This window comes from Lepidochelys kempii, chromosome 4 (genome assembly GCF_965140285.1).
Source record: "Lepidochelys kempii isolate rLepKem1 chromosome 4, rLepKem1.hap1, whole genome shotgun sequence".
Classification (NCBI taxonomy): domain Eukaryota; kingdom Metazoa; phylum Chordata; order Testudines; family Cheloniidae; genus Lepidochelys; species Lepidochelys kempii.
In genome coordinates this window covers 85,474,189-85,488,611 of record NC_136383.1, presented here as the reverse complement: position 1 = coordinate 85,488,611, position 14,423 = coordinate 85,474,189, and the positions used below count along the sequence as shown (strand labels likewise).

The following is a 14,423-nucleotide window of genomic DNA, read 5'->3' as shown; positions in this document are numbered from 1 at the left end:
TCTAGGCATATTATATACAGTAAACAACAAACTCTAACAAAATACATAAATATATTTTAAAAATCAGAGCTCTAAATCCTTCCCAACAAGCAGCATGGCTTGTCTCATTACCTCCCTCCCATCCATAATCATTCCTCCTCCCCCAGGAAAACCTGTCATAACAAGCAAATATTCCATCATGCCCTAAATGTCACCACATTTGAGACTTAATGACCCAGTGTTGGAAGGCAGTTCCAAAACCAAGGGCAGCTAATTCAGAATGCACTTCCCCCTAGCCCTCTCCCAATTATATCAGTGGGCAAGCAGCTCCAATGCCTCAACTGATCTCTACCACTGCTATATCATTTGGAGAGGTGATAGTTCTCAGGGAGACTGGGCCTAAATTATCTAGACCCTTTCAGGTTTTTTTAAAAAGTTCAGGTTTAAAAAACCCTCCAAAATTCTACGCATTTGCTGCTATAAGCGTTTCAGCATCTTGTCTGTTATGTTTAGATTGTAAGAAACCGATTCTTTACTGCCTTGTAAGTAGTCTGCACATCTGTGCAAAACTGATGTAAATGTCAAGGACTCAAACCTTCTATTATATCAGAATAGTAGAATTTTACACTCAGTTTGCCGAGTGTAAAAAAAAAAAATGGAAAATCAGGCTCTAAATTTTCAGAGCTTGGAACTCAGTGTTCAGTCTTTTGTAGCACCAGACATGTTTGTTGGCACTTAACAAAAATGAATGTTAATTTGCAAGTTTGAGGTCTAGATATTTACATGTAAAATAATCCCATGTCATTGACTGAATATACTGAAGAATTGTAATTAATATTTCCTGCTGATATCAGAAACCACACAACGTAATTTGAGCAGTACTTTGTAACATATTTACTGTGCTGGCTCCTACAGACAGCCCCTAAAGACTGTGGCTTTTCCCACATGGACAGAAAGGAACCTTGTTTTAGGAAGGAACTCAATAGAGAAGATTAGGGTGGGGGTATGCTTCCTGCTTGTGAAGAGAGCATAACTGTTTGGTAACTGTAATCAGCAGCAGCCGGGGAGCTGCCTCTCTACCCTATTGCAATAATAAACAGATGTAGTTCTGTTGTTTATTGAGCTCATGCTTGCATCATTGTTCCTAAGGCTCTGGCTGACTGTGCTAACCCATCAATAAGTAGACTGTAAGGTCGTGTAACCATATTAAGTTAAAAAAAAATTAAATAGCTTTGTCTATTGTGTAGTCAAATGTGAAGAGAAATGTGAACATGAAATAAGAGGACACATTGGTAGGAAATTAACAGTAAGATTTGAGAATAATATTTTTTCTTTTATTTAAAATATGTTCTGGTGGTAGAATAAATATAGTGCTAGAATTAACAAATTACACATGACAAAACAATGGTTCTGATCATAGGATCTCAGTAACATACAATAAAAATATGGAAATATACTGTAGGTCTTAGTCTATAAAATAGTATTGTGGGGATTTAAACTGCTACTATAGGTATACAGAAAGAGGAAAAGTCAGTAGTGCAGTGTATTATTTAGGATAAAAATGAGCTGCCCGATTGCTTCCATAAGATAAGATCATTTCACATTACTCATACTTGTTAAAATCAATTGTAATGCTTTAATGGAATAGGGACAATTAAAAGTATATCAGTAAAACTGACCCCTTCTGATATCAAGTATTTTACATGTACAGAAGGGATTTGTTTTCTTTGTATTCATGTGACAACAAATCAGCATCATCACCATTGTTTAACAACACTATCTCTTGAAGACTGTTTCCTTGAATCCCCACTGTTCCTTTTTCCTTGAAATTTAGCTCACTCTGGAGATGGGTCAAAGTAGGGTATGTGTACATTTCTTCACATTAAAAGTGTTGCTGGACACTCTCTTTCTCTCTCTTTTTTTTTAAAGTGAAACTTAGGGTATATAGTTGGCCCATCTTCACTTTTTCTTAAAATAAAAATGATTTTATTATGTATAAGAAACCAAAAATATTAATTTGTGAGATGTAGTTTAGATTGAATGATTTGATACAAACAGTGAATACTGTATTAGTAAATATACTATAGTATATTTTGTAAACATAATTAAGTCTTAGTCTACTACACTCTACTAAAATTTTAATGAGAAGAAGGAGACGTTCACCATTTATTGGGAATGATTAGGCCGTCAGAGGAGACATCCCACTGAAGGAGAGTGCTCAGATAAATAGAGGCACACTAGAATCGTTGGACTGGAACGGACAGCGATAGGTCATCTAGTCCAGTCCCGTCATGACAAGTGCTTCAGTGTTTGTCTGCAGGAAGGGGACCACAATTGTGTGTATCAAAGTCCACTGCAGATATTTTCTTTTTAAATTAGGAATGTATTTGGTGTACTTTTGTCTGCTAAATTTGTAAAATCACAAATGTCAGAACTCAGAGATTTATTCATATACACACAGAACACCTTACTTTTCTCCTCCATTTTTCAAAAGCACTTTACATTTTAGTTTTCCTTTTTGTTATTGGAAGGTGCCTGGGGACAGTGTTTGGTTTCCCAAGTGAAGAGAGAGCTGGGATCAAACTAGTCTCCCTTTGTCCCCATGGCTGCATACAGTCATGTGGACTATAGGTTAGGCCACTACTATCACTGGATAGCTAAGCAGGAATAACTGTTAGCATGGATCTGTAATTATAGTCAGCCTCATAGGTAAGTAGCAAAGTGAGGAGCAGTACAAATGTCCCTTTTATGCTGTTTAACACAGCAGAGCAAATAATGATGGTTTAAGAATCAATTTAGTTTAATTCAACTTAATCATTAACTATTCTCAAGTTAACTGAAAAATGTTAGCATTGCCTTCCCTTCTTTGACAATCCTCTTTCTTGGCTCGTTAGAGTTTCTTGGCTGGCTTGTCAAAGACCTATGGAATATAGATTGGCTTGTGTCATGCCTTATTAGAAAATCATGAAGTCCAATTTTCTAAGATCAATCATTTTATATTGCTAGAAAAAAATGGTTTTTACTTGGGTGGGGGGAAATCACTGATAAATATTAACTTCTTAACCAAACTAAAGCAAAATTGAGTATTTGAACATATATAATGTATTTTAAAGAATAGCATGTAGCCATCCACTGAGTAACATGGGCTGTGAGTTTTATGATAATAACATCAGCCAAAATTTAGTCAGTTTGAATAAAGGCATTTTTTGTGGCTTGAAGCAGCAGCATCTTTCATTTTTCTTTCGAGTTTGAATCATTTTGGGCCCTAACGTCAATAGTGTACACTCAGAAATTTTTTTTTTTAAGTGAAAACTATAAAATATGAGGGGTAAGCCTGGCTCCCCTTGGCATCTTCAGTGCGGCCAGGATTTCACCCTGGTGTTTTAAAAATGTGTGTTTGACTTTTTATGGGTCATTCTTTCAAAAAAGTAATATGACAAGCTGTGGCTATAGCACTTTTTTGTTTGTTTGTTTTGCAGTTAGTGTGGTTTTTCACTGTCCCTCAACTTTTGCTTTGTATGCAAGTTTGTAACAATGGCTAGTTTGTACTGAAAACATACTAAAAATTTTCAATGAGTCACTTTGTTTAAACATACGTCCACAAAATAGGCTATTTTCAAGTAATTATTGGACTAAATATCAAAAACATCACATTTTGAGTAGATTTGCTCTTTAAAATGTCTTTCTATATCTAATATATGTATCTTATTTTATTTATTGTAAGTATTTTAAATACAAGATAGAGAAAAGAGACAGCCCAAACACTATACAGAGAAACTTGTCTCAATCTGAACAAACAAAAATGGATGGAAAACTTTAACCTTCTAAGTTTGATTCAAGGTTTCGTTTCTTTTCTTTTCTTTTTCTTTTTGCGGGGTGGGGGAACAAAGTAAATAAGCCAAATCCAAAGGGAGAATATCATGACCACATTGGAGCACATGTCAACGTTATTCAGTTGCTGTGCCGTGAGAGAACAAGTGCAAGTTGCCTTTCTCAGCAAGGATGATTTCCCTCCCCTCTTCTTCACCCTCCAAATGTGAGAGTAGATGCTAAATACGATGCCCACTCTCAGTCTGGGAAAGGATGCAGATTTTTTTTTCCAATGGTTCAGTACAATTCTTTTGTATATGCTAAGAAGTATGAGGACACATTGTTTTCAGGGAAGATGGTATTGGGAGACATAGTTTAACTGAAGGGATGTGCGGCACTTTAGTGCTTCTGAAAAGTGAGTGCAGATGGCTGTGTACGTGAGGTCAGTCATGTGGAAAATTAAAATATCTTGTGATGAGGTATAGAAGTGGCAGCATCTCCAGTGGGTTGCAGATTCTGTGCATTTTGTAGCCTATGAAATGGTGATTGTGTGATCATCTGTTCACATTTTGGCAAAGTTCAACTTCCTTTCTCAAGCCTCCTGTTTTTTCACTTGACATTTGAATATCTGTTAAAGCCATGTTCAAACACATCCCTGAACCCATCCCCTCCCCAGTCAACAAGTAGTTGCTAAGTGCTGTCTATTACTCATCCCTCCCATCATTTAAATTGCAATGGAATGAAGAACTTGGAATTGCTCAGGTGGATGAAGCCTGTACATTAAATTTCAAAATATGTGGGGTTTCCGATTCATGAGTGGCCAATCAAGTACAGCAGTTTTTATATATGGTGGACCTTTGCATTAGCTGTGCTTTTCAGATGGTTTGCTTTTAACAATGGTTTATGAAAATTTAACTTTAGAAGTATATGTCTTCTGCGGGCACTACACTATTTATGCACTGTTTGCAAGACAGGTTTTATTTTAATTTTCACATACACATACTAAATCATGTCATTTTCAACATTTTTCGCAGCCTTAATAATGATGATCTATTTTTGTTTCTTACTCTCATTTTGCAGAGTTACATACATGGGAGCAGTCAGGCTCAATTTGTTGCAGAATCACATATTATACTACTACTGAGTATCCTTCAGAAACCGATGGCTAGAACAAGGCTAGCTAAATCAGAATATGCTATTATATGAAATTGCTGTGACAGTGAATATCATTGAAGCTTTGAACAGGTATTGCATTTTCACTTTATTTACTTTATGATTAAGCAGATACCTAGTGAGTGTTGTTGCTGTTTACTATTGGGGAATGCTGGAGCTGCTGTCTCCTACTATGTATCTATTTAACTGCCAACTCTAAAAATCTGCCTGATACAGTACTATTTTATATTTTTCCTTTCTTTTCAATCTTTAAATCAGCAGAATTTTTTCGTTTCTTTTCTCTTTGTGTTGTCTCTTAATTTTAAAACTATTTTGTCTCAGCTTTCAGCTCTGTTAAATGTTGAGAAGAATATAAGTATTTTCTAGTTTGGAAAAATAGAAAAAATATCTATGAAAAGAGATTATCCTTTCAGAGCTCTTTCTATGGAAAAGACACACCTGTCTAGATGGTTCCTTGTTTTCACTGACTTCTTCAATGGATAAATGGGCCACTACAGTTCCCATTAATGTCAAGGGAAAGAATCTGAGGAACTTGAGTGGGAGTTAGATGAAGACCTGCGTGAAAGTTTCTGTAAAGATAAACTTGTGATTTCTCTAAACCCTTTTTCTGATAATAAATTATGCTCACTTTATGAAAACTATAACACATGACTAAGCAGTTACCTTTCTCACCTGGGTCGCATGGGGAGGTGCAAGAGAAACAAATCATATTCCTCAGACTGTGGAACAGCAGCCAAAACCTTAGGGTTTGGTAATCACTTTTCTCCCTCCCAAATTTTGAGGGTTCAGTAAGTGGATCCACACTGATGTTGATCCATAGCCCCTGTCCTATAGATTCCAAAGCCCTCTTCATGATTGTTCAGTGGTGCTTGAACAATTTTTATAGCGCTGAAAGTGGAAATCATGTATTTGGGTTGTTGTTACTGCTTCATACCAGAGAGTATGGCAGCACCACTAGCACCCCTAGTTCCAGCACCTGTGGGTGGTCCCCCACAAGCATACTTCATGCCCCTACATAGTGATCCACTGTCTGGGCTCCCCACTCCATGCAGTGAAACCACATCAGTTTTTCTGCCTATTAGGTCTTATGTGCCCAGCAGATGGTCAAGGGCAGATTTAGCCCCCAGGTCCTGATCTTATGCACACTGAAGTCAATGGGAGACTTCCAGTGAACTCCATTGGTCTTTGCATCAGATAACTATGCATCAAGCTGAGAACATATACTTTTGAATAGATGAAAGTATTTTTATGTGTTCTTAATTTCTAAATTTGGCGTTTTTGTTTTTAATATAAGGTTTTCAAAAGGTTTAAAGATTGATAAATGTACTTGAAATGTGCGCATTGAAGATTAGTGTTGGAAGAAACCTCAGGAGGTCATCTACTCCAACGCCCTGCTCAAAGCAGGACCAACCCCAACTAAATCATCCCAGCCAGGGCTTTGTCAAGCCAGGCCTTAAAAACCTCTAAGGATGGAGATTCCACCACCTCCCTAGGTAACCCATTCCAGGGCTTCACCACCCTCCTAGTGAAATAGTGTTTCCTAATATCCAACCTAGACCTCCCCCACTGCAACTTGACACCATTGCTCTTTCTGTCATCTGCCACCACTGAGAACAGCCAAGCTCCATCATCTTTGGAACCCCCACTTAAGGTAGTTGAAGGCTGTTATCAAATCCCCCCCTCACTCTTCTCTTCTGCGGACTAAACAAGCCCAGTTCCCTCAGCCTCTCCTCATAAGTCATATGCCCCAGCCCCCTGATCATTTTCGTTGCCCTCCACCGGAGACTCTCCCAATTGTCCACATCCTTTCTGTAGTGGGGGCCCCAAACTGGCCGCAATACTCCAGATTTGGCCTCACCACTGCTGAATAGAGGGGAATAATCACTTCCCTCAAACTCCTACTAATTAGTTCCTACTAATACAGCCCAATGTTCCTTCTTGGCAACAAGGGCACACTGCTGACTCATATCCAGCTTCTCATCTGCTGTAATCCCCAGGTCCTTTTCTGCAGAACTGTCGCTTAGCCATTCGGTCCCCAGCCTGTAGCAGTGCATCGGATTCTTCCGTCCTAAATGCAGGACTCTGCACATGACCTTGTTGAACCTCATCAGATTTCTTTTGGCCCAATCCTCCAATTTGCCTAGGTCACTCTGGACCCTATCCCTATCCTCAAGCATATCTAACTCTCCCTCCATCTTAGTGTCATCTGCAAACTTGCTGAGGGTGCAATCCATCCCATCATCCAGATCATTAATAAAGATGTTAAACAAAACTGGCCCCAGGACCAACTCTTGGAGCACTCCGCGTGATACCGGCTGCCAACTAGACATGGAGCCGTTGATCACTCCCCATTGAGCCCAACAATCTAGCCAGCTTTCTATCCACCTTATAGTCCATTCATCCAATCCATACTTTTTTTAACTTGCTGGCAAAAATACTGTGGGAGACGATATCAAAAGCTTTTCTGAAGTCAAGATACATCATGTCCATTGCTTCCCCCGTATCCACAGAGCCAGTTATCTCATCATAGAAGGCAATCAGGTTGGTCAGGCATGACTTGCCCTTGGTGAATCCATGTTGACTGTTCCTGATCACCTTCCTCTCCTCCAAGTGCTTCAAAATGGTTTTCTTGAGGACCTGCTCCATGATTTTTCCAGAGACTAAGGTGAGGCTGACCGGTCTGTAGTTCCCCGCGTTCTCCTTCTTCCCTTTTTTTGAAGATGGGCACTATATTTGCTGTTTTACAATCGTCCGGGACCTCCCACGATTGCCACGAGTTTTCAAAGATAATGGCCAATGGCTCTGCAATCACATCAGCCAATTCCCTCAGCACCCTCGAATTCATTAGCTCTGGACCCATGGACTTGTGCATGTCCAGCTTTTCTAAATAGTCCTTAACCTGTTCTTTCACCACTGAGGGCTGCTCACCTACTCCCCATACTGTGTTGCCCAAGACAGCAGTGAGGGGGCTGACCTTGTCTGTAAAGACTGAGACAAAAAAAGCATTGAGTACTTCAGCTTTTTCCACATCATCTGTCACTAGGTTGCCTCCCCCATTCAGTAAGGGTCCCACACTTTCCCTGACCACCTTCTTGTTGCTAACATACCTTTAGAAACCTTTCTTGTTACCCTTCCACATCCCTTGCTAGCTGCAACTCCAGTTGTGTTTTCGCCTTCCTAATTACACCCCTGCATGCTCGAACAATATTTTTATACTCCTCCCTGGTCATCTGTCCAAGTTGCCACTACTTGTAAGCTTCTTTTTTGTGCTTAAGCTCACTGAAGATTTTTCTGTTAAGTCAAACTCGTCGCCAGCCATATTTACTATTCTTTCTGCACATCGAGATGGTTTGTTCCTGTGCCCTCAATAAGGCTTCTTTAAAATACAGCCAGCCTTCCTGGACTCCTTTCCACCCTCATATTAGCCTCCCAGGGAATTCTGCCCATCAGTTCCCTAATGGAGTCAAAGTCTGCTTTTCTGAAGTCCAGGGTCCGTATTTTGCTACTCGCCTTTCTTCCTTTTGTGATGATCCTGAACTCAACCATCTCATGGTCACTGCTGCCCAGGTTGCCACCCACTTCTATTTCCCCTACCAATTCTTCCCTGTTTGTAAGCAGCAGGTCAAGAGGAGAATGGCCCCTGGTTAGTTCCTCCAGTAGTTGCACCAGGAAGGTGTCCCCAACACTTTCCAAAAACTTCCTGGATTGTCTGTGCACTATTGTATTGCTCTCCCAGCAGATCAAATCAAAAGATTTTTCTGCTTCACAGCTTCTCTCCTCATTCATAACAAATAGGTGATGCCTCTCACCTGTGGAATTTGGAGGTGGTCCAAAGTTGTTGTTGGAGGCTCCAGGACTGAGCCCTGCCCTTCAACTCAGGCCACCAGAAATTCTGCCTCTAGTGATGGAACAAGATGGAAGTTCAGTAGTGCTGGAGTCCTTAAAAATAGTGTGTGGAATGGAATGGAATGCCTCAGGAGGGAGCAGAAGGGAACAGAGGATCATGGGAGGAGCTGAGCGAAAGATAGGGTACTGGGGGAGGACCAGGAGAGGAGGTGGTGACTCCCCTCAGATTCCATCTCGTCCCTGTCTGTGTCCAGCTTCTGCTGCCCATGGGGCTCTATACTATTCAGGTGACCCCATTACCTGGCTCCTAACATCACCTGTCTCTAGCTGTGCCCTTAGCTCCTGGTGGTTCCTGCCTCCATGTTCCCCAGCCTGTTCCTGGCTCCAGTTTCTCTTCACTGACCTGCCACTGAGCACCGTGTGCCAGTGCCTGGAACTTCCCAACTTGAAGGATGCTCTGCAGCCAGGGAGGCAAAGGAGCCTGGCCTGTGACCAGCAGATGTACCGATATGCCATGTTGGCATTCCAGAGTAGTCTGGCACAATTTAAGCACTGAGTTCAGTTGTTTCTCACCACTTTTTCATAAGTTGTTGTTGCTGTTGTTCAATATCTACTTTATTTCAGCTTGTAGCTCCCCTCTTCCTCTCCTGAGCTGAGTTACTGCAGCAGCAAGAGTTTCTCCCTCTGCTCTCCCTAGTAGAGCACAGCTCTAGCAGGCTCCCTGTGCCACCACAACAGTGATAAGGAAGCCCTGCAATCTACAAGACAAATGTAAGTGTTCTAGGTAGCATTTCAGGAGCCTCATAGAGGGAGCTATACCCTGTTGCAAAAAAACATCCTATCCTTGTTCTGCCAGGGCATGGAGTTTCAGAGGGTTTGTGATGCCCGGCAGCCACAAGCCATCAGCATTCTCAACTCTTTCATTGCAAGTTATGTGATTTTGGCCCCTTCTGGAGTCAGTCTCACAATGACTCAAGACACTCCGGTCCCTGTATGACTGAGCCCTGTGCAAGGAAGATCCCCCTCTGATTTCCCCATCTCCTGGGGAAGAGCAGCCAGTCAGGGCTGCTGTAGGAATGTTCATGATTTTTGACTGTGGTGCTGGCAATACTGAACCACTGACCCTCACGTTGCCTGGGAATGAAGGTTTCAGTCAGATTGACGTGCAGCTGGGAGGTGTAATTTCCAGTGCGGGAAGACAGACAGCTCTGCTCAAGCTAGTGCCCAAAAATAGCAGTGTGGCTGCAGTGTCATGGGGGGTGGTTTGGGCTAGCTGCCTGAGTACAGTCCCACCTAACCCCTGGGTACGTATTGGGGCAGGTACCGCCCAGGCCACCACAACCACACTATTCTTAGGTACTGGCTTGAGCAGAGCTAGCATGTGTATGTCCTCCCACACTGGAAATTACACCTCCCAGCTGCTGTGTAGACAAACTCATAGTGCTCTAGATCAGGCTCACTGCCCCTCCCTAACATTACAGCATCTCCCAGCATGCAGAGAAGCCTGTTATTTCTGTGGAGCCCTGTCTCAGGCAGCAGTGTAATGGAAATAGAGCTTCTCTGGCTTTCTGTATTTAGATTGTGGTAGTACCCAAAATGTGCTAGGTACTTCTTGAAGACAGAGAGAGACCCAGCCCCTGCCTCCTACTGCATTACTATTTATGTAAATACCTATTAAAAATATACAAAGAAAACAGATTTTATATCTGATATAATAAAATTTCTGTGCTGTCTTCCTTGTATATTTTTAAATATACTCAGGTTTGGGTGTATTTTTTTTTGTGAAGATTCCACATCCTTCATACAAGTATGAAAAATTTCCAATGTGTGTTTGAGTTTTGGAAGGGAAAAAGTGTTAGCAAAGTCAACATGCATCACAATAAATAGGAACCTTGTGTTTGCATGTCATAATGCACTTGTCTGTCTTATGATTCAAGCTGTGATATCTTTCTGTTTTCTGGTACAGTCTATAAAATAGAAAGTTACTATACCTGGCTGACAGAATGAATAGTTTCAGTGAAACTGTTCATTGTCTCTTGCAACAAGAATTATCTAAGGTTTCATTTCACAGGTCAGTACTATCAAGCAGAGAATTTGGATGCAAAGAAATTTCACAAATACTATAAAGTCTTACAGACAAAAGGAAGCATTTCTTCACACAATGCACAGTCAACCTGTGGAACTCTTTGCCAGAGGATGTTGTGAAGACCAAGAGTATAACAGAGTTAAAAATAGAACTAGATAAATTCATGGAGGATAGGTCCATCAGTGGCTGTTAGCCAGGATGGGCAGAGATGGTGTCCCGAGCCTTGGTTTGCCAGAAGCTGGGAATGAGCCACAGGGAATGGATCAGTTGATGATTACCTACTCTGTTCATTCCCTCTGGGGCACCTGGCATTGGCCACTGTTGGAAGACAGGATACTGGGCTAGATGGACCTTTGGTCTGACCCAGTATGGCTGTTCTTAGGTTCTTATGAAGACTTCAACAGTTACACATGAAAGAATTAATGTTTCCTTCTCTTTATGTTGGCAGTACTTAGTAATTGCTCCATTGCTTCGTTATTATTTTTTTAGTCAGGAGGTGTTCATAGCAAAGATGAGTTTAAAAAAATATGCCAGATTGATAAACAGTGATGTATTCACTTTATCATTAAAACTTTAAAAGGTGCATTAGATTTTAAAGCAAAGTATTATGCTAATGCTATATATGTCTCTCTTGGCTGCTTCTTTTCACTATATTTTACTTTATAATATAGAACAGGGGTTGGCAACCTTTCAGAAGTGGTGTCCCAAGTCTTCATTTATTCACTCTAATTTAAGGTTTCACGTGCCATTAATACATTTTAACGTTTTTAGAAGGTCTCTTTCTATAAGTCTATAATATATAACTAAACTATTGTTGTATGTAAAGTAAATTAGTTTTTTTTAAAATGTTTAAGAACCTTCATTTAAAATTAAATTAAAATGCAGAGCCCCCCGGACCAGTGGCCAGGACCAGGGCACAGTGAGTGCCAATGGTTGCCTACCCCTGATATAGAAGGATAAGGAAATAGCTGGTTTCAGAGTAGCAGCTGTGTTAGTCTGTATCCACAAAAAGAAAAGGAATACTTGTGGCACCTTAGAGACTAACAAATTTATTTGAGCATAAGCTTTCGTGAGTTACAGCTCACTTCATCGGATGCACGTAGTGGAAAATACAGTGGGGAGATTTTATATACACAGACAACATGAAACAATGGGTGTTACCATACACACTGTAACAAGAGTGATCAGGTAAGGTGAGCTATTACCAGCAGGAGAGCGGGGGGAACCTTTTGTAGTGATAATCAAGGTGGGCCATTTCCAGCAGTTGACAAGAACGTGTGAGGAACAGTGTGTGAGGGGGAAATAAACATGGGGAAATAGTTTTACTTTGTGTAATGACACATCCACTCCCTGTCTTTATTCAAGCCTAAGTTAATTGTATCCAATTTGCAAATTAATTCCAATTCAGCAGTCTCTCGTTGGAGTCTGTTTTTGAAGATTTTTGTTGAAGAATTTTCATTTTCATATAACTAGACATTTTCATATAACTAGCACAAGTATGAGTCTGAAAACGTTTCCTTACGCTGGAATACTCCCAGTTAATGTATTGGGACAAGCTACAGTTTCAAAGCTTGCTGCTGCAAGATTACAAGCTCCTGTCCTCCTACTCATTGTGGCATTTCAAACTATCAGGTTTCTTTACAATATAAGCCTGATGCTCCTCTCTCATCAATGTAAACCAGGAGTAACTCTACTGAATTCAGTGGAGTAAAGCTGATAAAAAGGGGGGGAAGAATTGGACTCAGTGTATTTTTTTTCTTTTTATTGCATGGGAAAAACTGAAAGGAAAAACTTGCCAAAATTCATACTTGATTAGAGATCATTCCCTGCCGTAGACTGGTAACGACAATTGTCTTTCTTTTAATGCATAATATCTAAAGATACATATTTGCAGAAGAAAATCAGTGCTGAATGCGAGTTAGAATAATTTTAGGTTGAGATCACTTTTAATCATCTGTGATAATATACTATATTTTTTCAACATCACTTCTCATTAAATTGACAAAATCCTGATTTCCTTCCCAGGAGCAACAGTAGCTTGTTATCATGCGCAATTGAGAACGAAGCTTTATATAATGTAAAGATATTTGTCATGATCATCAGTTGGATGATCATTCCTGCAAGCTCCTGTATCTAATTTACAAAAATAATTGTTTGTTTTATGTGGGATTATATATGTATTTAGACTTCCCTGAGTAGTAAAACAGTGATCAATAAATCAGCAGAGAAATTGAGACGTACCTGCAGAAAAGTGAACACATGCCACACGATAAACTATTAAGTACCAATGTACATGAAATAGATTTATCTAGACTGAAACCTGTATTTATTAATAAATAGATATTAAAGTAATCTGTTTGGAACCAGCAGTTTGCTAGATGATTTACAGACATAATACAATGTCCCTGCTTTGAACAGTTTTCAATCCAAGGGCTTATTCCTGCAAAATTTACACATGAATAACTTGACTCGCATGTGTAGTCCTGTTGACTTCATGTAAGTGTTTTTAAGATTGAACTGATTGCACAATGCATATACAAGTGATGGGATGAATCCAAGTACAATGTGATTGATCAGTTAAGTTTAGCATGTGCCATGTTAATGCCATAGTTTGTTTAGGTTTTCTAATATTTATTTTTCTCTGTTGGGAGGAGTAGAGTTCATAGATCTTTTGGAAGAAGTGTACTTTAAGGAAGGATTAACAGGAGGAGAGAGAGCAGGTATGATTGATCAGGTCAGGAAGACAATTCCAGTCCTTAGAGTATTGCATTAAAGAAGACACAGAGGTGAGTTTGGGTCTATTCCTAAGGGATTGCTCAACCCAACCCTTATGATTAGCTAAGTGGGCAGATGGCAGTGAATGAATAGAGACATTCAGAAAATTAGGCAGCAGCTGAAGTTATTCAGGACCTTGAAGGTCAGGACAAGGATCTTAAATTTGATGTGGGAAGTGAAGAGAAAGTTAGTTGAATAGATACGAGGAGGAGTTTGGTATAGTTTTTAAACACAGGGTAGGGTAGGTAATTTTGTACTTGGTTGTATTCAATATTTCATATGTGACTGTTAGAAAATCGTGAAATATGAATTGCTGAAGATAATTCTGTTTTGTTCATAGTTGCAACCGGTTCTGTTGATTGCTCATGTAACTTAATCACAGTTATTTGTTTAAATCAAAGGGCTGTGGTGTCACTGTCACATTCTACATTGTTTCCGTAGGCAAAACGCATTGCATGCATACATTCCTTGGCCACTGATGCCTAGAACATCCTGAAATTTTGGAATTCATCAGATGCAGCGTTCGAACATTATTGTGTTACAGACAAACAAAGAAATGCTGTTGAGTATAGGGCCTCACTTTACACAGTCAAAAATTACTTTCTACCTGGTGGTGTAGCTCACCAAAACAGGATTTGGTGTGGTGGTCTATCTAGGTCAGCCATCAAAGTAGGACACCTATGCTGAGATCTGTTCAGTCTGTCACCATGAATGTCTATATGGCCCTGTCCCTACTATTATTTTTAATAGTTTT

General features: G+C 40.1%; 1 protein-coding gene across 6 annotated transcripts in view; it reads left to right on the top strand.

Annotated features, from left to right (window-relative positions):
• The window catches only part of TUSC3 (tumor suppressor candidate 3), a 282,627-nt gene that overhangs the window by 223,131 nt on the left and 45,073 nt on the right, over positions 1 to 14,423 (top strand). For all 6 annotated transcript variants that reach the window (XR_013635717.1, XM_078852529.1, XM_078852528.1 and 3 more), the window contains one exon: positions 4,870 to 4,933. Coding sequence is in view for 5 of the 6 variants with exons in the window: in XM_078852529.1 (XP_078708655.1) it covers positions 4,870 to 4,933 (64 nt within the window). In the remaining variant the exon portion in view is untranslated. The remainder of the gene's footprint in view (positions 1 to 4,869; positions 4,934 to 14,423) is intronic.